Consider the following 25,960-nt stretch of genomic DNA (forward strand, 5'->3'; position numbering starts at 1 on the left):
CACCGTAAAGCACGAGATGAATTATAATCACAAATTAAGCACATGAAAATTCAGTGGTGCTTGCCCGGGTTAGAATCCACGATCATCGGTTAAGATTCACGCGTTCTTACCACAGGGCCATCTCGGCTCAAGAATTATTTACATTGAGGAATTCAATGTCATAACGAAATTAATAATAGCTACTGTATATATCATGACCGTGGAATGGTGATAGGAACGGTAGCTGTATTTCTCCGTTGAATCGTCATTCCGAATTTCATCCAGACCATTCAGAAGTGTGCTCACACTGTTACTACAATGTTTCGAGTGTTTCAACTGCTGAAATATAATTTGGACTTGTGACAAATATTCTCGCCGTTCGCCAGCTTCAACAATGTTTCCCTGTCATGAGACGAGGGACATGGTGTTTTATTTTTATGGGGGTCGAGAATAGTTTTGAGTTGAAGGCACGGCAGTATATCTTCGGCTATCGATTTTTAATTAAAGAATTAGTATCTTATTAAAAATCACATCTCAACATGATACAATTTCGTAAATTACATATTTTAATTAATATACCATACATTACATAGTTTAATTAATATACCAAATATGTTATGATTCATCGAGATGGCCTAGTCGTTAGAACATGTTAATATTAATCGAAGATTGCAAGTTCAAATCCGGACAAGAACTACAGAATTCCCATATGTTTATATGTCATCATCATATCAGCCGTAAAATGTTTACTGCTGGGCAAAGGCCTCACCCAAGGATTTCCACGATGGTCGTTCTTGGGCTACCCACATTCAACGGCTTCCCAAGACGCTTATGATATCGTCAGTTGTAATTAATATACATTTATATTTAAAAAAATAATAAAACAATACGTATAGGAAATGGCACCTGTACTGGCTTCAATCGTATGTCGAAAATAATATTTGTCTTGTCTCCGTAGATTGGACAAACAGCTGAACCGTCCAACGTGCGTAATGATCAACTGGCTTCTGGCACGACAGAAGCATGTGATGAAATACGCAAATCTATACCTCGAACAGGGCTTCGACGTCATCTCCGTGTCCTGTACGCCTTGGCAGCTGATTTGGCCGCTCAAGGGTTCTCAGGTTAGTAAATTATAAAATTAAATATTTATATAATCCTCGACACAAAAAGATAACTAATAAGTTTAAATAAATGTATTTGTCGGCCCTTTAACTTTATGATAGCTACTTAGTCATATTGTAATACAAGTGGCATCGCTTCGGGTACCGCAATTTCAAATCAATTGGACATGTGGAAGTTGGTAAGACCTTTTTATCGAGTAGGAAATGATGTTCATCATATACCTGAACAGATTTTCATAATATATAGCTAAGAACAATCTCGATTAGGTTTTAAAAAGAAAAACCGCATCATAATCGATCCGTTGGTTTGCTGCGATGACACATAAAGATACACACGTTAAACTTAAAAGACCCCTCTTTTTACGTCGTGGGCTAAAAATAGGCCGTATCACGATTGACTATAATCATACGATTTGGGTCAAATTATTACCATCGATAATTCATAACTGGAAGACAGACTGACATGTAGGCCAACTTGATGACTATTATTGATCAAAGTCGTCACCTTTTTTTTTTAACATTTTATATTGACATTTTATACCCGGCTAAGGAAAGTAAAAAATATTTTTTAAAACTAGTATGTATGCATGTATATATATATTCAAAATTATTGTTTAAGCTGTTAACCGTTAAAGATTTTTTGTATCGTAAGTAAAATCAGGACATACTTTTCATAAAACTGAATTGTCATTCGAACTAAACCGACATATGAAATTTCGTAGGATAAGAGAAAATGATTCCAATTCAACCTTCAAGTTTTGATCGAAACAAACTAACAAACATTGCATGTTAAATAAAAGCTTGTGAAAAAAAACTAATTTCCCTTTCACCCCCAGCTGGTCGCAGCTGATCTTATAAAGTTCATGGCGGCGAATGCAAACGACCAACCGACTGTCATTCACGGGTTCTCGGTGGGCGGGTACATCTGGGGCGAGTTGTGCGCGCACGTCATGAATAATAAGGAACAGTGAGTGATATTATATTTTGTTTTTCGATAAAGTATAGCATGTTCAAATGGCAGTAAAGTTGGCTTCACACGGTGCGGACGCCGACCAGCCCGCACCGATGCACCGTGAGCGTATCGTCTGAGGAATCGCAGACGAGACCGTAGCGGTGCGTAGGATCTGCCGCGAGTCGGTAAATAAAATTACGAAATGGCTTCGAAGCTCAAGACCGACACAGACCGATAAGCACCGTGGAAAGGTCTTCAGTGCGGTGCGTGACTGTCTGAGGTCATCGGCCGTGCGTGAATATTCCGCAGGATCGCACACCGTAGGTCGTCACCTTAATATGAGATATGACGGTCCGGTTGGCGTGGTTGGTAGATTGCCTTTCACGCCGAAGGTTGTGGGTTCGATTCCCACCCAGGACAGACATTTGTGTGCATGATGAACATGTCTAGTGTGTTCTGAGTCTGGGTGTAATTATCTATATAAGTATGTATTTATAAAAGAAAAGTAGTATATCAGTTGTCTGTTTTCCATAGTACAAGCTCTGCTTATTTTGGGATCAGATGGCGGTGTGTGAATAATGTCTCAGGATATTAAATAAATAAATAGTCCCAGGATATTAAAAAATCATATGTTTAGGAAGAATAAAGAAAAAAGTTATTATGTATTTTAAATTTTACACTTTAAAAGTCGCAATTGTTATTATCCGTTATTAAGTAGTATTATTAAAGTGTATTCGCTCGTCCATTTGCCAGTACATACCTACCTATTTGAAATAAATCAGGCATTAATAATGATAAAATAAAAATGGTGTGATGCTCGTAATACAACGTCTGCGATTATTCGAAAAAAAAAACATATTTATATAATAAATGACTGGTTTGAAGTTCTCGAAATATCTCATTAGACTTCCTCCGTTGATTCGAAACTACTAAAGAGATATTTCTTAGCACTTGTATTCATTGTTCCGTCAATTATACCGGCAATTTATTAAGATAAGGAAAATGAGTAGCTGTGTAATAAAAGATGCAAAAAAGTCGCGATTGTCTCAAGAAACAGTACATAGTGAATTTCATAAATATCAAATATTAACGAATCATTACCAATAAGTTTCCAATGATTGACTAACTCATAACAAACCACGGGTGCAGATGTGAAGGATAAAATTATCAATTAAATATAAATTAGGTTTAAAAGAGAGAGAGCGAGATAACAAATTAATAATAAAATTAAAAACAAAAACATATATAATTTAGGATTTATTATAAGAAAAGCCGAGATGGCCCAGTGGTAAGAACGCGTGAATCTTAACCGATGATCGTAGGATCAAAAACGGGCAAGCACCACTGAATTTTCATGTTTTAAATTAAGCAATTTGTATTTATAATTCATCTCGTGCTTGACGGTGAAGTCAAACTTCTCACCACTTAAAAAAGGAGAGGAGAACTTAGCCCAGCAGTGGGACATTCACAGGCTGTTACTTATTATAAGAAAATATTGTATACTCGTTAAATAGGTAATCAAATTATAAATACCGAATTAAATTATATAATGACATTATTACATTATACCTATAAAGTCCATTCCGTGCTAATGCCGACTACAACACTCAAGCAGAGTAACTAGATTTATAAAATGTCGGTGTGAAATGAGTCGGTCGCGCGGTTTCCGCGAAAAGCATGTTCGACTCCAAACATCACGCGACACTAGCGCCATCATGACGCGAGAAGTCTGTTTCCGCTTACGTTTGAAAACATTTATAATTCGAACACATTGAAAAATTAAACTGAATAATTGTTTTTTTTTTTTCATAATTTATTTAATGTAAATTACAGATACCAGCCAGTGATAGACCGCATTGCGGCTCAAGTGTGGGACTCGGCTGCTGACATCACGGAGATAACAATCGGTGTGCCGGCCGCGGTCTTCCCTAAGAACAAGATCATGCGAAAAACACTTAAGGCGTATATGGAGTGAGTAGTTTTAATATTAAGGGTTTTTTTTATAGAATAGGAAGGCGGACGAGCATATGGGCCACCCGATGGTAAGTGGTCACCAACGCCCATAGACCTTGGCATTGTAAGAAATGTTAACCATCGCTTACATGACCGATGCGCCACCAACCTTGGGAACTAAGATGTTATGTCCCTTATTCCTGTAATTGCACTGGTTCACTCACCCTTCAAACCGGAACACAACAATACCAAGTACTGCTGTTTTACGGTAGAATGTCTGTTGAGTGGGTGGTACCTACCCAGACGAGCTTGCACAAAGCTCTACCACCAGTAACGTTGCCAGGATGACTTAAATATCACGACGAACAGTATTTGAGGCTCAGGGACTAAACTACGAAACGATCATCATCATAAAACGTGCGGCAAAAGCAACAATTGCTTGATAGCGTATCCCAAGAACTTCTATATTGTACATTTCCTTATATATCCGATATCATTTTAATCCAATCATCAGATATTCTACCGCCAAACAGCAATACTTAGTATTGTTGTGTTCCGGTTTGAAGGGTGAGTGAGCCAGTGTAACACACAAGGTACATAAATCTCAGTTTCCAAGGTCAGTGACACATCGCCAATGTCTATGGCCGGTTTCGACCACTTACCATTTGGTGGTCCATATGTTAACAAACCTATTTTATAAGTAATGTAAGTCGAGATGACCTAGCGGTTAGAACGCGTGATTCTTAACCGATGATCGTGGGTTCAAAACCACTGAATTTTCATGTGCTTGATTTGTGTTTATAATTCATCTCGTGCTTGACGGTGAAGGAAAACATCGTGAGGAAACCTGCATGTGTCTGATTTCATTGAAATTAAACTACATGTGTATTCTACCAATCGTATTAAAGCAGCGTGGTGGAATAAGCTCCAAACCTTCTCTTCAAAACGGGATAGGAGGCCTTAGCCCAGCAGTGGGATATTAACAGGCTGATACTGTTACAGTACTGTATTTTATAAAAAAAAAAGACGATAATAGTGTTTGCTGTCATAGTCTATGATAACATTAAATAAAAACGAATATTTTCATAGTGTTCGTCTTGCGGTATATTTGTATTTGAGTAATAAATAATGGCGCAACAACCCAGACGGCGAAAGATATGGGACCGTTTAATGATAAGATGATAAATATTTGACCCAAACGGATATAGAACACGCTATCCCTGATGCGTGAAGCGTGTCGTATCACGTGGCACACATCACGGTATGATGTAATTATATTTAGAAAGTTAATTAATATAAATCTCCATTCGATATTGATCTTCAATGATAAAAAATCATCGATTAACGCATAAATATTCTGAAATGAATATTGTGTGTTTGTTGTAACGTGGTTGCAAGACATAACCGACATGCCCCAACTTCTAAACTCAAAGAAGTTTTACAGTTATATATAGCGCTCCTAAGCCTGATGGCTCATTGGTTATCATACCTAAATCTTAACAGAATATTTCCGATTGTGTCGGATTGCCATCCCATCGGATTATGAGAGTTAGGGAATAGAGAATGCACCTGTGTTTGCGCACATACTTGTGCACTATAATATCTCCTGCGTAGTTGGTTAATCTCTCTTGAGATTGCCCGCCGTGGCCGAAATCGGTCTGGAGGACATTATTATTATATTCAGATACTGGGAACTCAATTGCCAGAAAACAGCGTGATAATTGATGGTTATAAAAATCAATCAAGGTTTGACTAATGACATAAACCCTATTTAATGCGATAAATTCGTTCGACATTGTTACTCAAGTTTCTTAAAAAGGTTTGTCAGCAGAAGTCTAGACAAATGTTCAATATGACCAGCGATCGGTTGACCAGTGTATGTATGTATTTTTATAAATCCATAGATTGGATCAAACACAATTTAAGGGCAGCCATCCGGGGCTACAGCCTCGGGGCCCCATAATAACTTATTGCAGCATACAAGGATTATACTTGTATGTTTCTATATATTCATTATAATACTGCATTAAATGTATATGATCCTCGATATTGGGATATTTTTTGTTTTAGAAATTTCTATTATTGAAATAACTGAATCAAAAAAAATGTTCAATTTATTTGGAAAATAGTTAGGGGCCTTTTTTTTTTTTTATATCGCCGGGAGGGCAAATGACTCTACTCCACCTGATGGTAAGTGGTAGTAGAGTCCAAACGCGACGACGGCCAGTACAGACGGGAAAAACGTTCTGCACTAGCCGCCTTCGCCTTGCCGGCCCGCAAGATGCCTCTTCACGCCTCGTTTGAAGGAACCCGGGTTGTAAGAGGAGGGGAATACGTGAGCTGGTAAGGAATTCCATTTTTTGGAAGTGCGACAAAGAAAGGAGTTGCCAAATTTCTTTGTTCGCGATGGAATTGATGTCACAGTTAGGCGGTGACATCGAGAACCAGCCCGCGTGGACTTAAGAAGGAAGGGGGAAGCAGGAATTAGAGAGAATAATTCCTCAGAGCACTCGCCGTGATACAGTCGATAGAAAGCGCTCAGTGCTGCTATCTCACGACGCAATTGTAAAGGTTCAAGGGTGTTTGTGACCTTTACGTCGCCAATAATGCGTACGGCACGTCGCTGCAACCGGTCCAAGGCCTCAAGTAGGTACTTAGCGGAGCCATCCCAAAGGTGCGAGCAATATTCCACGCAAGACCGTACCTGTGTTTTGTACAGCAGGCACAGTTGTTGTGGCGTGAAAAAGCGCCGCACCTTGTTCAGAACTCCGAGTTTCCGTGAAGCTGTTTTTATAACAGCCTCGATGTAATCCCTTGGACTAAGGTCGCAGCGAACGTCAATCCCCAGCATGGCGATTTTGCTTTGCATCACCAGCGGAGTACCACAGAGGGAGGGAAGAGGGGAAAATGTTGACTTTTTCGCCGTGAGAGCGCATACCTGTGTTTTCTTGGCATTAAACTCAACAAGATTATCAGAGCCCCATTTGGCGATGAGATCTAACGTCCTATCGAGTTCAATGACAAGATTCTCCCGCCTCTCCTCAGTTTCCGCCCGCCCAGCCACTGCGCGTCCGTGGTATCCACCATGCACTGTACTATCATCTGCATAGCAATGTATGTTCCCAAGGGAGAGCATATCATTGATATGCAAAAGAAAGAGTGTGGGAGATAGCACAGATCCCTGGGGGACCCCAGCATTCACTACATAGAATTGTGAAGCGCAACCATCTACTAAAACACGAAGGCTACGCTTGTGTAGGAAGCTGGCAATCCAGGTGCATAGCTGAGCAGGCAGACCATATGCCGGTAGCTTGGAGAGAAGACTTCTGTGCCAGACCCTGTCGAAAGCCTTGGAGATATCGAGGCTGACAGCCAACGATTCTCCATGCTTGTCGATAGCTTCACCCCAGAGGTGTGTTACGTACGCTAGAAGATCACCTGTGGACCGTTTTGGTCGAAAACCGTACTGACGAAATTTTACGTACATACGCTCTCTAGTGCCGTCATGCTCGTCTGCATGTGCGATGCATTTACTATGTACTGGTATGATAATAGTTGCTATGTATTGCTATTAAATAAGATAAATAAATTATTTTAACGAAATAATTCTTTTATATAAAATAATACTTAATTAAATTCATTTACTCTGCTGCATACAAATGTGAAACGCGCATTACATATGTACATATATGTAACTGCAGTAACGAAAACCTTCACTCCTTTGTTGCCCAAGGGCCTCCATCTCCGGATTCAATTCGTTATATTGCTTTATCGATGTTAAACATCTATTGGCGCGCCTTGCGAGCATGACGCTCTCTAGTGCCGTCATGCTCGTCTGCATGTGCGATGCATTTACTATGTACTGGTATGATAATAGTTGCTATGTATTGCTATTAAATAAGATAAATAAATTATTTTAACGAAATAATTCTTTTATATAAAATAATACTTAATTAAATTCATTTACTCTGCTGCATACAAATGTGAAACGCGCATTACATATGTACATATATGTAACTGCAGTAACGAAAACCTTGTAAATATTAAATGCATTAAATGTAAACACGAAATATTTACACGCTTAAGTACAATCCAATATTTGTGTTCAATACATACTAGCTAATCGTCCAAGCTTCGCACGGGTGTAATTAAAATGAATATAAAACCTTTATATAGTAATACATATAACTCTTGGCGACGCACGCCAGTAAAGTCGCCATATTTGATTTTTCCCGATATTTTGAATAATCATTAGTATATTTCAGCCGGTTCACACAAAATCATAATGAATATCATACAATAAAAATTTCGTCATAATTAACTTCGTGGTGAAAAGCGTATGAGAATCCGGTCTTCAGTTTTTGAGATTATCGCGTCCAGACAGACATACGCGGCGGCGACTTTTATAATATGTAGTGACATAGCTGTTGTAATAAATAGCTGTTTATCTGATAAGAAGTTGTGTGTGACCGTGACATTAATTTCCATATTAAAAAAATAACAAAACGATCGTAAAAATAATTCAACTTATTCGTCAAATTATGTTTTTTAATCTTAATGGTTAGAACGCGTGAATCTTAACCGATGATCGTGGCTTCCAACCCGGGCAATCACCACTGAATTTTCATGAGCTTGATTTATGTTTATAATTCATCTCGTGCTTGACGGTGAAGGAAAACATCGTGAGAAAACCTGCATGTGTCTGATTTCATTGTAATTCTGCCACATGTGTATTCCACCAACCCGCATTGGAGCAGCGTGGAATAAGCTCCAAACCTTCTCCTCAAAAGGGATAGGAGGCCTTTGCCCAGCAGTAGGACATTAACAGGCTGTTACTGTATTGTACTGTATCTCAAACACGATTTATTTAAGCACATACACATTTTAATTATATTAGTTGTAAAGTTATGAAGTTATATAGTCTTCTATCGGATACATTTCGGAGAATGTACTCAGGAATTACACGAACTGATTCCTCCAGTCTCTTTTTACTATCGAACAGCCAGGCAAACACGACCAAAGCGCCATAGGTGCACAGTGGAAATTCCCCGCTTACGTACGATGCGCTTTGAGTCTACATATATCATTCGCACTGCGAAACTTGTGGAATGCTTTGCCAGAATCCGTATTTCCTGATAGGTACAATGTTGGTGTCTTCAAATCCAGAGTAGACAGGTTTCTTATAGGCAAGCGTGCTACATCCTAGACCGTGTCGATGCTTAACATTAGGCAAGTCAACGGTCAAACGCTGGCCTATTAATTGTAAAAAAAAGCTATATATTATATTATTTCAATATTAAAATAAAAATCTCAAACGATATATGTACCCACACACACATGGGTACAAAGGTAATTTGTAATATATGTGTGTATTATCTTCGAGGTTTCTGATTATTAAAATAAAGCGGCCACGATTATGTCGATGTCAACATGACTCATTTTAATAATGGTGGCCATAGGTCATGGTCATAGGAGAAGAATAACCAACTGCACAGGACATGCTATAATGTCTTCCAGACGGATTTCGGCCACGGCGGCCAATCTCAAGAGAGATTAGCCAGCTGCGCAGGACATATTATAGTGCACAAGTGTGTGCGCAAACACAGGTGCACTATCTATTCCCAAACTCTCATAATCCGATGGGACGGCAATCCTACACAACCGGAAAGAGTTAATGCGCAGGACCAACGGCTTTACGTGCTTTCCGAGGCACGGAAGTGTACACACTTCCAACTTCCAGACTGTGGCCTGCTACTGAGATTTTTCTGACAGAAAAACCCAATAACTTTTTATTGGCCCGACCTGGGAATTGAACCCAGGACCTCCGGGTCTGCGGCCTTACATCAAGCCACTAGACCAACGAGACAGTCGAGGACATGCTATAGTATACAAGTGTGTCTCTATTCCTATACTTTCATAATACTATACGGTCGGCCAATTTCTACTCAACCCGAAAAGTTTAGACGCGAAACGAGAAACGTGAAAATAACTGCCATGTACTGCTACTAAGAATTTCTCGTCAGAAAAACCTATTAACTTTTTATTGAGCCTGGCCTGATTTTAAACTCGGAACGTATGGATCTCTTGTCTTATAAGTTAGCTTTCGGTTGTTTTATTAGTTTTTTAAATATATTTATGCCATTCTAAGACAAACTAAATTTTAATTTTTTTAAAGAATTTGACAAATGGCTGAATGTGATTAACGTTTCACTCAAAAATGTACTTTGGCCTTATCATCAGTTCGCAGAACTAAATTTTATGTAAGATTTTAGCTTTAAACAACGATTAATATTGCAAAGTTTTGAATATAATATAATACCGATTTTGAGAGGGGAGGCGCTGCTGTGCCCGTATACACTTCAGCTCTGTAGTATTTTTCTATTAAAAAATATATAAAGTGATCATTTACTTAATATAAGTGTTAAAACCAGTGCAATAACGTTCAACAACAGCGAATATTATATGTTTCCATGATACAACGAACATCAAGTGTATAAAATAGACATAATACCGGTATACAAAGTATTAAAACAACTACTGTAATTATTATACTCGTGCAAATAAGATTAAAGTGAGCATCAAACTGTCGATATCCCTGAAGACCAAACAGTGTATTATTAGTGTAAAACGGATAGCAATTAGTAAAAAGTGAATAAACAAATTATTATAACCTACAAATAAAACTGCGAATCACAACACAAATTTACAGTGATGTCATCTAGTGGCAGGTAATCGAACTAATTGTGCAATTAGCTGCGAACGCATTATCACAACAGCGCCAAGAAACATCTTTAAATTACGTAGATTGTGGTACAACCATTCAACGCTAGAGGACACCACAAATACCAAAACATGGAAAATGTTATGAAAATTCTGAGAGAGCGTATTAAAAATAAAATGAAAATCTCCATTGAGCAATCCGAAATAGAATTTGTGAGAAGGCTTGGCAAAAAAGAGAACAAAACAAGACCTTTATTAGTATCACTTACAACACTAGGACGAAAAATTGAAAGAGAAATAAAAGAAGAGAAATTTTACATCTTCTTAATTTTACATCTCCCAATACGGCTTGTCACCGCGGGGGATAATGACTACAACCCTCCACACACAACATACATAACCTGGAATAAATTCTGGAGCAATAAAGAAACCCTTAAATCAGAATTACCTTTAAAACTTAAGATGAATGATAATGATGAGATGAAAAATAATGGACTCATGCTTACTACCTTGTCTCACATATGGCTGCCAGACATGGATTTACAATAACTACACCAAAAACAAAATACAAGTGTGCCAGAGAGCGATGAAAAGGAGTCTTCGGAAAAGAAATACAGAAATAAGGAAAACAACAAAAATCATAGACGCCTTAGAATATTCTCAAAAACAAAAATGGAATTGGGCGGGTCATATTGGACGCATGGACAAGGAAAAATGGACACCAAGTGTAACTAACTACCTGGCAAAGACCAACAAATAAAAGATTAAGAGGTAGACCAAAGGAAAAATGGATTGATGAAATAAAAAGAAAAGCTGGTGAAGACTGGATCACCAAAGCAAAAGACAGACAGATGTGGAGCAAAATGGAGGAGGCCTTAACCCGTAGGGGTCCATAATGATTTATGATTTATAAAAATGAATTTTGATTCTTTTTAATTTATTTATCATTTCAAATTTATATACATTGAAATTATGTATTACGATTCGAATTTAAATTTAATGATTATGAATAGTAATATTTTATTTTTTAATGCACGCACATATTATATAATAATTAATCATATGATATACTTGTTTAATATATTATTCATTATGGAAATAAAGAGGTTATAATAATAATAATAATACCGATTAGTAATCGATCGCGCAACTTTCGACAATGCACCAAACTCATGCATGCATAACTTGAGCCGCATTACTTATTATGCAATATATAATAAACAAATAATACAAAAATGTCATTATCAGTACTTAAGTCAAATCGTGGGATCAATTAATAATAAAAATGTCGTATGATCGATATTATTTTATATTACAGGTGTTATAATTGTTATCTAAACATATTTTTTATGTATCAGTAAACTTAATGATTATATCTACAAGTGTAAATAGTAATGATGCTCTAGAAATTTTATATAATAAAACCAGGTAAGTGGCCACCACTGCCCATAGACTATTTAAACGAAGCCCAAGAGTTCCGTAACAGCCTGTAAATGTCCCACTGCTGGGCTAAGGCCTCCTTTCACTTTTTGAGAAGGAGGCTTAGAACTTATTTCACCACGCTATTCCAATGTGGATTTGTGGAATACGCATGAATTTCAGTGAAATTAGACAAGCACGAGATGAATTAAAATTAGAAATTAAGCACATAAAAATTCAGTGGTGCCTGCCCGGGTTTAAACCCACGATCATCGGCTAAGATTCATTCGTAATTACCACTGAGCCTTTTCGGCTCCCAAGAGGTCCATCTACAAGTTATTAACTAATTTGTATCGGCATTTAACATTTCTTAAAAATGTATTTGTAAAAACATGTTATTCACTGTTTCGTCGTAAGTTTACAAACGTTTTTCTCTGTCAACTGTGCTGTCCTACTAAAGTGCGTGCAATTTAATGCATGGGACCGAAGTAAACTTACCTTTATTTCCTAAGAAATATCCCACTCAAACGCTATTTATAGTAAGTAGGCCTGTAAATGTCCCACTGCTGGGCTAAGAGCTCCTCTCCTCGTGAAGAAAAGTTAAAGGCCATACGCGCTAAAAAAAGTTTTATTTAAAAGTAAAAAGTAGGTTTTTATTTAAAATGGATATATCCGTTTACGATGACTAATTTCGTCCACTAGATACCACATGAAGACGTTCCACGACGCCGCCACCGTGCACTACATCCGCTCCTCGCAACTGTTCCACACCAACATGTGCCGCGCTCCCGCGCTGTTCCTGCTGTCGGCCAGCGACCCCGTCGGCGCCGAGCGCAGCAACCGCAGCGTGTACGACAGCTGGTGCAAGATGGGCATCAAGGTACGACGGCGAACTAACAGCTCACTATCAATAACACTCATTACATTTTTTAGATGGTAGGGCTTTGTGCAAGCCTGTCTGGGTAGGTGGCCCCTCATCAGATATTCTACCGCTAAACATAAATACTTAGTATTGTTCCGGTTTGAAGGATGATTGAGCTAGTGTAATTATAGGTACAAGAGACATGACATCTTCTTTAATTAATACTTCTTACATAGTTTATGTCTATGGGCGGTGGTGACCACTTAACATAAGGGGGCCGTTATAACATAGAAAAAAATATATATTCCATAGCAATAATAATCTCTAGCTCGAAGATCACTACGGTTAACGATCTGCCTATGAGATAATATAGTTCAGGCGTTGTATGTCCGAACACAAGTCTCGTCTTCTGATGGAACGACGATACGAAAGATCCAGAGATAGATCAGGCGCAGTACACGCTTACGTGCTTGCCGAGGCACGGGAGTGAATCTCTGACAACTTTCTAACTTACTAACGAGCTATAATTAAGAATTACTCGATAGAAAAATATTTCTATAATATTCTAAATTTTTTTATTGGTTAAATATAAAATAATAGTGTTTTACCGACCCTCAGTGCACGTGGCAGTGCTGGGACCGCTCCCCGCACGTGCAGCACTTCACCAAGCACCGCGACGAGTACGTGTCGCTGCTGCGCGCGCACCTCCGAGAACACGTCGCGCCGCAACACGCGCACGCGCAGCTGTCGCGCGCGCACGCACACTGACGGCGGCCGCTCGACTCACATCGGTGGCCATTATTCGTAATTTCATTAGTTATTACTGAGAGAGAGTAAAAGAATAAGCAAAATGTTTGTTCTGCACCATTTCCCATGTGTTATTTTGTCGTTTCATATTAGGTTATTCCCGAAATGTTAAACTATAACTATGTATAAGAAAAAAAATACAAATTAAAACGCTGTATAAAGCGTTTATCCTTATATTATTAGTAAATCTTACATTTATATTTCTGATTTTATTTTTAAATAAAAATTTCAAGATTTGTATGAAGGCCTAAACCTAAATTTATAAAATAAATCTTTAAAAGGACAGTAATGTGCAATATATTCTCAATTAGAATTACGTCACAAAAATGAAACAGCTATGACATACATAATATATATGTATATAATTAATAAAAAACGGATATACATACTTTCTTTGAAGCTTAAATCGATAAAAAGTTTTTATATTTAACATTAGTTTGTGTATTTATTACTTTTTCTTTCGTTCAACTCCTTTCTTTGTCGCACTACCAAAAAATGGAATTCCTTACCAGCTCACGTGTTCCCCTCCTCTTACAACCCGGGTTCCTTCAAACGAGGCGTGAAGAGGCATCTTGCGGGCCGGCAAGGCGGGGACGGCTAGTACAGAACATTCTTCCCGACTGTACTGGCCGTCGTCGCGTTTGGACTCTACTACCACTTACCATCAGGTGGAGTAGAGTCATTTGCCATCCCGGACATATATAAAAAAAAAACTTTTTGAATTGTGTAAAATGTTTGCCTATTACCATAAATAACAAAAAAAGTTCACTTTTACGTAATAGAAGAATTCATTGTTCTCAAAAATATATGTTATGACGATATACGCATATTTTGTTTACAGTATCAGCCTGTGAATGTCCCACTGCTGGGCTAAGGCCTCCTCTCCCTTTTTGAGAAGGTTTGGAGCTTATTCCACCACGCTGATTATTTTGTTTACGTCACTACAATTTAAATATATATGTTATACATCATTTCATTTAACATGTTGGGTTTTTTATTCATATATTTTTGCAAATTTGTCTCGACTTATTTTAATTCGAATTAAAAGATATTAATATTAATACAGTATGTTAACTAATGAAAGCTTTTTCCTACAAATATACTACAACACTAAAAATGCGAGCAAATACCTATGTTTAAAAAAGATCTTCACAATCATATATGACCTTTTCCATTTATTTTTTATTTTTTTGTGTGGGGTAATTTTAATGGGCGGAGTTTAACAGTTGGCCCAAGATGACAGTTGTTGCAAAATTTTAGGAGAAAAATATTTAAAATTAATTTAAATAACTTATGACCTTAAAAGCATGGTCAGCATCGATGGTCATGGCATTATCAGGAAATTGGAATATCGTGTGAGACAAGAAACTCGATTTTTTTTTTTATTTCTTAAATCGAAAAGTCTTTGATTAGTACGAAATAATCAAAGACTTATTTTAATTGTAACCTCAACAGTATATCAATACTGGCCAATATTAATATATTTTAATGGGAACATATTGCGTTAGTTAATACATTTTATAATTTTAACTTATCAGTTAATTATAGTTAAATTATGTGTGACGTCAAGTCTCAGGGGTATTTAGTATTATATAAAGTAAACTAATATATATAACACATGTTCGTGTCTTATGTAGATTTATATGACAATCTGAAAATTGGCATACTTTTTTTTTATTGCTAGGAATAAGTCTTTGCGATTAGATTGTTTAAAATTTTCGAACATGATCACGTGTCGATTGAACTGAATTTTTAATGTAAGTTTTTATGTAAAATCCTTGTGAATTTTCCTTGTTTTCATAACGTTTTTTATGTAATAAAAATATTAAATAACATTGTGTATTTATTTTAACCCTTCACTTATTACGGACAAACTGTCAGTTTGATGTTTATGGATGTGTGTAAAATTACGTTATGAGTAAAAATTGCTGTGGTTTGGAATAGAGATGAAATTTTACCATTTAATAATATATAGTTGCTCAGAAAGGAATGCTAACTAGTTCTAAATACTTAATCGTTTTAAACGTTATCATTTTACCATAACTGAATGTATGGACAGATTATTTATTTATTATATCAACACCAACAAGAAGCACACTAATAAATACAATCGAGTCTTTAAACATGACGTTATACAAATCAAGTGTCTCCTAAATTAAAGGTGTTGCAAAATATATCAACATTACGAGTTAACAAAAATAATCATTTTAAAAATTAAAATATTTATAACAAATAGAAAGGATATTAACAATTAAATTATTATAAAATTATCACATGATAATATTATTCATTTTATCCCAATCATGTGATGTGATAATTTTATAATAATTTAATTGTTATTCTCAGATGAGAACATTAAAAATTTTGAATACAATTAAATACAAACAAAAGTAAGAGGTACATTTATAAAGAAAAAGAAGTTAAAAACAAAAATTGTATACATTATTACTGAGAGAAAAAAATAGATAATTTTTTACGAAACTGATTCAATTTGTCATTAAAAATATCAATTATAAGTGCTTCGTTTGACACTTTCTTATTGTTAATCAAATTGAGGATTTTGTAGATATTATTATAATCGATTAGCATGTTAATTGTTAAGCCGAGATGGCCCAGTGGTAAGAACATGTGAATCTTAACCGATGATCGTGGGTTCAAAATTCAGTGGTGCTTGCCCGGGGGCAAGCACCACTGAATTTTCATGTGCTTAATTTGTGATTATAATTCATCTCGTGCTATACGGTGAAGGAAAACATCGTGAGGAAACCTGCATGTGTGATTATGATGTGAAATTAGTTCACTGAAATTCTGCCACATGTGTATTCCACCAACCCGCATTGGAGCAGCGTGGTGGAATAAGCTCCAAACCTTCTCCTCAAAAAGAGGAGAGGAGGCCTTTAGCCCAGCAGTGGGACATTCACAGGCTGTTACAAAAAAAAAAAAAATGTTAATTGGAGATTAGCGACCCCCTCACGGGAGTAAGTTTTTCAACGAAGGGAGTATACACAGATAATCTAGTGGCCTTTTTGGGAGCACGAATCAAAATTTTAGAAAGGAGGTAACTACTGTCGATTGTTCCGTTCAATAACTTATATAGGAAAATGTTATCGAGGACGCGTCTATCGTGATCGATGATCGTAAAGAGAAAGAAGCTTAAAATGTGAGAGTCTGTCTTCGTAAATTGGCAGCTTTTTAGCTAAATTTTGACTATAAGATAAATGCCATAAGAACCTTTTTTGTACACTTTCAAGCCTATTCTTGTGACTATCGTAGTGAGGATTCCATACAATGCTACCGTATTCTAAAATACTGCGAACTAAGTAGTGATTTTAGTCTAAGGCTTTTTAAAATCTCTACAATTACGCAAGACTAAACTCAAAACCTTGAAAGCCTTAGTTACTATAGCGTCCACATGAAGATGAAACCGTAGTTTAGGGTCTAAAATGATGCCACACCCACATTGTCCACCTCTGCAAGCAAATGTCCGTTGATGGTGTACGATCTAACGAAAGTGGTTTTTTTCCTACTGAACCATATAACGAAGCATTTTTCAGTGTTTAAGCTCATATCGTTTATGTGACACCATGAGACCAAACTATTTAAATCTCTTTGCAGAAGTATGGCATCTGAATTAGTGGATACAGGTCTAAACAGCTTGAGATCGTCAGCGAATAACATTTAGTGTGTTTGAAACATACCAAATGTTATTTATTCTGATACGCAGATCTGCCAATTGTTTCTTTAAACAAATTAAATTAATTAAATCAGCTTATTTAGCATTTCATCAAACATAATATAAAAGTTGAACTTCCTAATAAACAACCGATTATTATTTTTTTCTACTTACTGTGGCCAAGAACTATTATTTTAAAATATCCTTGAAAATTATTCGATAAAGTGACAATAACACTAATTTATACTTATTACCATTTAATTATACACAAGACGGCCATGATTTAAAAAAAAAGTATGTATGCACGTCATCGAAATAAATCACTTCTTTAACTTATTGGAGTAAATAGTATAATTATAGCACAATTACAAGATTTTATACAAATTTGTTATTTAAAAATGTACAAATGTGAATCTAGCTTATCGTGTTGCAGACACATATATAGAGAAAGTAATGGACAGGAATTCAGACGGAATAGAGGTTTCTAATGCCGCCGAGCGCAGTAATACATATGTGTAATTTAATTTTACAGCACGTTTTATGTAGTGTTACACAATATTGAAACTGAATGATTCTAAAGTTTTATTACCTACTGAATATTGACGCCAGAATTATTACGTTATTACAATAATATATATACCGGTGCATAATGGCATTAAATTCATTTTTGTGGTGTCGAGTTCATCATTCGTATAACCTAGTCGCCGTAATATTTCATAAATGAAATTAAAAAATAAATATAGTCTATTATGTTGTTATCAATAAAAAATAATACGTATGAATAAATACTGCAATCCTATCTTTATACTCCGTTAATATCGATTATTATCAGAGCATTACAATATAATACCAGCTGACAAAAATGTCGTCCAATTTATATAAAGTTAAATTTTTATAAGCCGTGCTTCTTCGTGTTTACGCTCATAATATTATACACAAATTAAAAAGTATGTGAACATTGAAAATTATCATACATACTTTAAAGAAATCTGTTATATTTTGCGTAGAGTAATGAATGTAACACAAGGTACTTGTAATATTTATCATAAGTAGCGACGATGCTTATTTTAATAATAGCTTAGAGCCGTTCATGAGTGGACGTCTTTATTTTCAATTTTAAAAACTAAAATTTCGCTTGAATATTATAAAACAAATCATAACGTGTATAATTATTTTACATAGCTATAAAGATATAGTCGGACAATTCAATTACTTTGAAAACCGTAAGTACATTATTTTATTATTTATTAGGTATCCGCACGCACGGGTAGATAAAAAGTTTATATCGTAAAACATGTAACTATTGGTTTAAGGTTCGCAAGCCAATAAAGTTCCCAGTTGGCATAATATTTTTCGACATTTCCTAAAGCATGTGTATGACAGAACGAACAATATATAATAAATACAGAAATATCAATATATATGAAACATTATTGTTTGAAATTCTTATTTACAAACTATTCAATTACTTATCATCCAATAAGACAATTGACAATTTCTACATTTTAATTTAATATATAAATATTTATAGGGTAGCCGAGGTCGCTAGCCACCTTGCCCAAGGATAGGATTGCTTACTTAACAATATCTACGTTATTACTATTGTAGTGCGCTCAGGGCCCACCATTCTCTCACTCTCTTTCTCGTTGGTGGCAATATCATGATATGACTTCAAGTTATAAAACAAAGTGCCCCGCCGCGTCTGCTGTCAACCCCATAAACTCACAACTACTGTACGGATTTTTAATATGGTTTTCACCAATGGACGGAGTGATTCATGATGGTTTAGATTATAATTCATTAATGTTTCGGGTAATTTGGCTGAAATATGACGATAATTGTCGAAGATGTCGCAAAGATTGATGCCGACTTTAAGCTTTACTGGCGTGCGTCTGAAAAATATTATTAAGATGAATAATGTTACGAAATAAACGTTTTATATAGACCAGTAGTAGGATTTACACTTACTACGTAGTGTGAAAAAAAACCCAGTCTTGCATATGTATTTTGAATATAATAAGCATGTCTTAACATAACGCGGGTGAAACCGCGATACTAGCTATAACATGTTAAGTGCAACATTTTTTCACGCTCCATCAATGTACTTGCTTAATGTTTTATAATTATGAGATTTTATATATTTTATATCCTGTAATTAAATACGCTTATATTAATCGTATCCGGACAGAATATATCAACGTTGAATTTTGTGACTGGTTTATTTTATAACGAACTAAGAAAGAATTTTTATTAGAAACGAATTACGATATCTTTTATAAAAATGAATGTTTATAAAAAAGGCTTTGCAAATAGCGCATTATTTTAGAACAAATTTGATTACCATACAAAAGTTACCTTACCTACCTTAAAAGATAGATATAAAATTAAGTATGGACGCGTAAACTGACGTCAGGCCAGCATAAGCTGATATTTAATATGATTGACCATATAGATCTGAGCTCAAATTACATTGAACTATCATTTATATGTACCTAAAGTTTCACCCAAATCAACTGAACAGTTTTTTATAGTATTTGCATTGAACAAATGTTCGACGTAAACTACTTTAAATTGACATAACATTATTATTTACGAACAGATTGAAATAAAACGAACACTAAATTTTAAGTGATGTTGGCTACAATACATTAATGAAAACCACACCCAAACCCGTTTCTAAGGTTAGGGTGCACAAACGCACAGAAAACAGAAAATATCATCTATGTACAGACAGCGATCAGTTACATTTTTATTATATATATAGATTTCAACTTTATGTAAACTGTAGCTTTGTATGATTTTTTTCCGTACGAAGTCGAGAGGGGCATATTTTTTGCCCTCATTGAGTTGGTAGTTACAGTTAAAACAAGTACAAAAAGTATAATATTCTGTGTTGAATTAAAATTTGTGTCGATAAGGTTAACTAACAATGTACTTAGGTACATTGCTGAATATGTTTGGAAGTGGCTGTTAATTTATATGTAACGAAAACACTCGATTATATTTTATAGTCGAAGATATATATGAGTATATGATGTGTAGTATAAGAATGCATTAAGATTTCATTTATATAATAAACATAAATATCTATGGCTAGGAAGCTAGCGAACATTTCAATACGTAAATGTTTTGTTCATGTTTTATATCCGTAATTTAATATCCTGGGACATTATTCACACACGGCCATCTGATCCGAAACTAAGCAGAGCTTGTACTATGGAAACCAGACAATTGATATACTATATATACTACTTTTCTCTCGTAAATATGTAAATATTTATATAGATAATTACACCTCGACTCAGGACAAAATACATGTTCATGCACACAAATGTCTATTCTGGGTGGGAATCGAACCCACAACCCTATAATAAAACTTGTACCCGGCATTTGTCGAATAAAATTCTACCTCAAGTAACTCCACCAGCTCAGCAGCATTGTTGCAGCGAGTGGAATGAACTCTAAACCTTCTCACAGCCTCTCTGCCCTTACTACTTAACTGTCAGATATTAACAAAACGTCATATAATTCTACATACTTGATTAAACTAATTAATAAACGATAAAATTACAGATACCAGGAGTAGCAATTGAGGTGATTGCGATGGCATTACAATACAAAGCAATTTCATTGCTCATTTCTAACTCGCGAACTGGATTTCTGATTAAATTTGTAAGTCAAATTGCATTTCGTATTATGTATATTCAAAGCAATTTAAGGTAAAAACCTTAGAATAACACGAAGCTTTACGTTGAAATACAAACATTAAGTTTTTTTTTTTAGTATTTTAACACGAACTTACCGCAGAAGACGAATAAATCGAATCTGAAAGTGCAGAGGTCAAGTTTTATAATAATAAACATATACAAATCTTCACATTTTCATTTCGATGTTATAAGATTTTTTTTATATATAGAATAGGATAGCGGACGAGCATATGGGCCACCTGATGGTAAGTGGTCACCAACGCCCATAGACATTGGCATTGTAAGAAATGTTAACCATCGCTTACATCACAAATGCGCCACCAACCTTGGGAACTAAAATGTTTTGTTCCTTGTCTTTTGTCCTTGCCTGTAATTACACTGGCTCACTCACCCTTCAAACCGGAACACAACAATAGCAAGTACTGCTGTTTGCGGTAAAATATCTGATGAGTGGGTGGTACCTACCCAGACGAGCTTGCACAAAGCTCTACCACCAGTAAAGTATATATGTTTTTTAAATTACAGTCATCGTACATGTCACCCCTTCCACACTTGTTGTCTTCCGTCTGCGGTGCGCACACGCAAAAAATAACGAAAAATATATATTACATCTCTAATGATAAAGTTAAAGTTGACACCGACCTGAAAACTATGAAGTAAGTTAATCTACAAAATTTTTTTCGTGTACCTACAAAAATTTGAATTTCAATTATTAAAACAATTAAAAAAAAATGACGAAAACAGTTTTATTATTTAAATTGTCATAATTATATAATTAATTAACTTTACTGTAGAAACCTGCACTGCTAACTCTTGCTTATTTATATAATGTTAAATATCTTCCTCAAAGGATGAACAGATCATCTAAAAAGCCTGTATGCATTATGTTGAGCTGGCTCATGTCCACGCCTAAGCAAATTATGAATTATGCGAATCTGTACCTCGAAGACGGCTTCGATGTCATTCGTGTGATCTGTGAGCCATGGCAACTTGTATGGCCGAGAAAAGGTACACAGGTAGGGGAAGTTCATATTTTGACTCTCAAATTGTTTTGGAAACAGAAATTTCTAAACATTTATCGGTTTATCTTTGTACAGTCAGTACTTTTTATTCTCAATATTATACAAACATTTTATTATCATTGTTCAAAGTTATGTATTAACTTGACTGCCTCGTTGGTCTAGTGGCTTGATGTTAGGCCGCAGACCCGGAGATCCTGGGTTCAATTCCCAGGTCGGGCCAATAAAAAGTTATTGGGTTTTTCTGTCAGAAAAATCTCAGTAGCAGCCCGGAGTCTGGAAGTTGGACACTCCCGTGCCTCGGAAAGCACGTAACGCCGTTGGTCCTGCGCCTGAACTCTTTCCGGTCGTGTCGGATTGTAGAGTGCAGCTGTGTTTGCGCATACACTTGTGCACTATAATATCTCCTGCGTATTTGGCTAATCTCTCTTGAGATTGGCCGCCGTGGCCGAAATCGGTCTGGAAGATATTATGTATTAACCTAATTATAATTGCCTTTACGTCCTCTTTCTCAAACATAGATAAGCCCGTGATACTCACAAAACATAATAATATAATAAGATTAAGATCTTTAAACTTTATGAAAATAAGACACAATGATCACAATGACACCTACACCAAATCAAATGCGAAATCTTATGCAATGAATTAGAAAAATAACATTAATTAATTGTCAAGGACCTATGGGATTGGACAAATATTGAGACAAATCTAATTTGATACTCAAATCTAAATGTCCTGAAATAAACTGTGTATGGACATTTTTTTAAAGGGTAACACGCAAATTTTGAAATATAAGACCTAATGGTAAGTAATCATTCTAATTGCTCATAGACTTTGGTAGTTTAAAAAATATTAATCATGCCATACACCGCCAATCAAGAGAATAATTGATGAGAGTGAGGTACCTACCCAGACTGGCTTGGCTTAATTTCTTACCTAGAACTAGAAACAAAATATTGCTTTGACCACAATAATATTAAATTTAACTCAGTTTAAACTCTTTTCAGATAATAGGTCGAGATCTCATAAAATTGATGGCGGCGAACGAAGGTTCGTATGTAGTGCACGGGTTTTCTGTTGGCGGTTATGTGTGGTCTGAGGCTTTAGTGCACGCGTTGAAGGAAAATAAAATGTAAGCATCGACACTAAATTACGAAATAAAGATAAACCAGTCCTAAAACATTTTAGGTCATATTAATATATAATAATCAAAATCATATTATATAAAATCATAATAAATTGAATAGATAGAGTAGAGATATATTATGTATGTCGCGTTTATGAAATTAGTCTCGCCGATTCTAATATATCACGTACACATCAAAATTATGTCCTTTAATTTACGGGCTGAATAAATGGTAAGTTGTAAAAAATATTTTGCTCAAAATAATGTAATCTACTGTATAGTATGTCATTCAATCAATTCTGTTCTCCAAAATAAATGTAGACCACATTTTACAATTTGCCAAATAATTTAAAAAATAATAAATTTATTTCAGCAAAAATAACATAAGTTTTACATCGATAATAGCGCTATAGTAACAATATTACGAAAAAGGTTTGATTTATTATGTTGTATTAAACAACTAACATTTTTCTATTTTGATTAAAAAATTATTTTTTATCATATTGCACTATAAATAACAATAATTAACTGTTTTACAATATTTTGAATGGCCTTTTAGTCGTGATCTAGCAGATCTTAACCAATTCGAAAAGCTTTATAAATTTATAAATGTTTTTAAGACAACTTGTGAATGTGTTTACAGATATCAACCTGCTTTGAATCGTGTGAAAGCCCAAGTATGGGACTCAGTAGCAGATATTACTGCGGTAGCAGTCGGCCTCCCGATTGCATTGTTCCCCTGTAATAAACCAGCACGGCATGCGACAAAGTTATTTATAAAGTAAGAAGTTCTATGATCGTAAAACCGACATACGACCTAACGTTGTTTTTACACACATTATTATCACTGTTCAAAAGTTCTATCTATTGGTCAACTAACTTCACAATATCAACAATAGTACTGAGTTGAGGGAATTCCTTTTCTATATCATATTTGACTATTTATATTTATTGAAATAAGACATAATTAAAATATATCAGTATATTGAAGTAATAAAACATACATCAGTAAGGGCCGAGAGGACCAGTTGTTAAAACACCTAGGTGAATCTTAAAGGAAACGAGTTAATACCCAGGCAAGCGAAACTGGGTTTTCATGTGCTTATTTTATGTTTTAAGTTCATATCGTGCTGAAAAAAAACTTTGTGAGGTAACTTGCATGTATCGAATGCAATTCTGCTCGTGTCTACTTAGACGCACTGGAACAGCGTGTTGCATAACCTCCAAACTCTTTTTTTTTAACGCTGAGAAACGCGTTACGCGTTACGCCTTTGCTCCACGGGAACAGTGGGGGTATGTGGGGCTCGCCGGTGTCCAAGGCGCCGAGTGCGCTCCGAAAATCGGAATACCCAACAAAAAACCAGCGGTAACCTTTCCTTCTTAACGAGGAGCGCCACGGGATCGCTTTCGCATGCTACCGTGACGCACTGACGGAAAACCTCCAAACCTGAATAACGTCTTCTCTCTAGCACAAGTAGTAAAGCACAAGGTACAATACTAAACATTAACGGAGAAAAAGATGCCGTGTTTCTCCTATAGCCGTTTGTACTAACACGAGCTCTGACAACAGTTTTTACCTGCTCGCCTTCCGCTCGGTGGCTACCCGCCACTACGAGCGCGCGTGTGAGACGTACTACGCCACGCCTTGCCGCGCGCCCGCACTGTTCCTGCTGTCCAGCTCCGACCCTGTCGGACAAGAAGACAGGATACGACGCGCTCACAACCTCTGGCTGGACATGGGCATACAGGTGAGATCGACCCCGACGCCTGATCATATCGGTGGAGTCGATTTGTGGAGCTACTCTATAAAAACAAACTCTCGCAATTCAAAACAAATCGAAACTCAACACAGGACACGACCGTTAATTACACAGTATATAAGTGCAGGCATATTATAATATGTGATATATTTTATTTATAGGACACATAAATCAAAATAGTACCACTGTCAATTGATTTTCAGCATTTCACGATACTTCTTGACAAATTTAAATTTGCCGATTCCCCGCTTACGTTATATGTATCTTATATATTCAATGTATATGTATGTTTCAATATATTACATGTATGCATATTCGTTTTATATTTTATTAATTACTTAATATTAGAATAAAATATTTAAAACACTTTTTGATTCATAATAGAAAATTGTTTCTAAAATGTTATTGCTCTTCTATATAGGTATATAGATATGGTTAACTTGTATTTTCATCCGACAGTGCACGTTGCAGTGCTGGCCAAATTCCAATCATGTGATGCATTACTTGTCCCACCGCGATGAGTACGTCGCGTTGGTGCGCGCGCACATACGCAACAACATGTGCACTACGCACTAGTGCGCCACCGCCAATGAGATCCTATGCGGGCTAACGAATACAGACAAGATTGTGATTTAATTATAGTGCTGAACAATCATTAGTTTAAGTATGGAATAAATATGGGTGAAAGGATTTTTAATACTATAGAAAAAAGAAGAATGAACAAGTAAGAAAGAGAAGTCTTATGAACACTAAATCTAGCCATCTCTTTTTCTCACAATTATTGATTTTTCATGTTAAATAGTATGTAGTAGTTTTGAACGAGTGTGATCGAATATATAAGTTAAAGTTATTTCTG

The 25,960-nt window shown here is 35.8% G+C and overlaps 2 protein-coding genes across 4 annotated transcripts in view; both read left to right on the forward strand.

The window, feature by feature from the left end:
• Positions 1 to 15,651, forward strand: part of LOC126776868 (uncharacterized) — a 101,521-nt gene extending 85,870 nt beyond the window's left edge. For 2 of the 3 annotated variants that reach the window (XM_050499716.1, XM_050499715.1), the window contains exons 4-8: positions 938 to 1,103; positions 1,940 to 2,070; positions 3,889 to 4,026; positions 12,850 to 13,027; positions 13,628 to 15,651. In XM_050499716.1, the coding sequence (XP_050355673.1) occupies positions 938 to 1,103; positions 1,940 to 2,070; positions 3,889 to 4,026; positions 12,850 to 13,027; positions 13,628 to 13,777 (763 nt within the window). In that variant the 3' untranslated portion in view covers positions 13,778 to 15,651. The remainder of the gene's footprint in view (positions 1 to 937; positions 1,104 to 1,939; positions 2,071 to 3,888; positions 4,027 to 12,849; positions 13,028 to 13,627) is intronic. The other variant, XM_050499717.1, reaches the window with a different exon arrangement.
• Positions 15,652 to 18,572: 2,921 nt separating this feature from the next.
• LOC126776872 (uncharacterized) lies at positions 18,573 to 25,910 on the forward strand. The gene is made up of 8 exons (XM_050499721.1): positions 18,573 to 18,712; positions 21,063 to 21,161; positions 21,722 to 21,852; positions 22,047 to 22,212; positions 23,226 to 23,350; positions 23,988 to 24,125; positions 24,915 to 25,092; positions 25,564 to 25,910. Exons 2-8 carry the CDS (start codon positions 21,093 to 21,095, stop codon positions 25,678 to 25,680), a joined length of 924 nt encoding a protein of 307 aa, XP_050355678.1. The 5' UTR covers positions 18,573 to 18,712; positions 21,063 to 21,092; the 3' UTR covers positions 25,681 to 25,910.
• The last annotated feature ends 50 nt before the right edge of the window (positions 25,911 to 25,960 follow it).

This window comes from Nymphalis io, chromosome 21 (genome assembly GCF_905147045.1).
Source record: "Nymphalis io chromosome 21, ilAglIoxx1.1, whole genome shotgun sequence".
NCBI classification, from domain to species: Eukaryota; Metazoa; Arthropoda; class Insecta; order Lepidoptera; family Nymphalidae; genus Nymphalis; species Nymphalis io.

Bases quoted from the DNA above. Each gene is read 5' to 3' on its own strand.
- LOC126776872 (XM_050499721.1), top strand. From the start codon at position 21,093: ATGGCATTACAATACAAAGCAATTTCATTGCTCATTTCTAACTCGCGA. The intron at 21,853-22,046 runs GTAAGTTAATCT...TCTTCCTCAAAG, and splicing joins ACCGACCTGAAAACTATGAA to GATGAACAGATCATCTAAAA. The intron at 25,093-25,563 runs GTGAGATCGACC...TTCATCCGACAG, and splicing joins GGCTGGACATGGGCATACAG to TGCACGTTGCAGTGCTGGCC.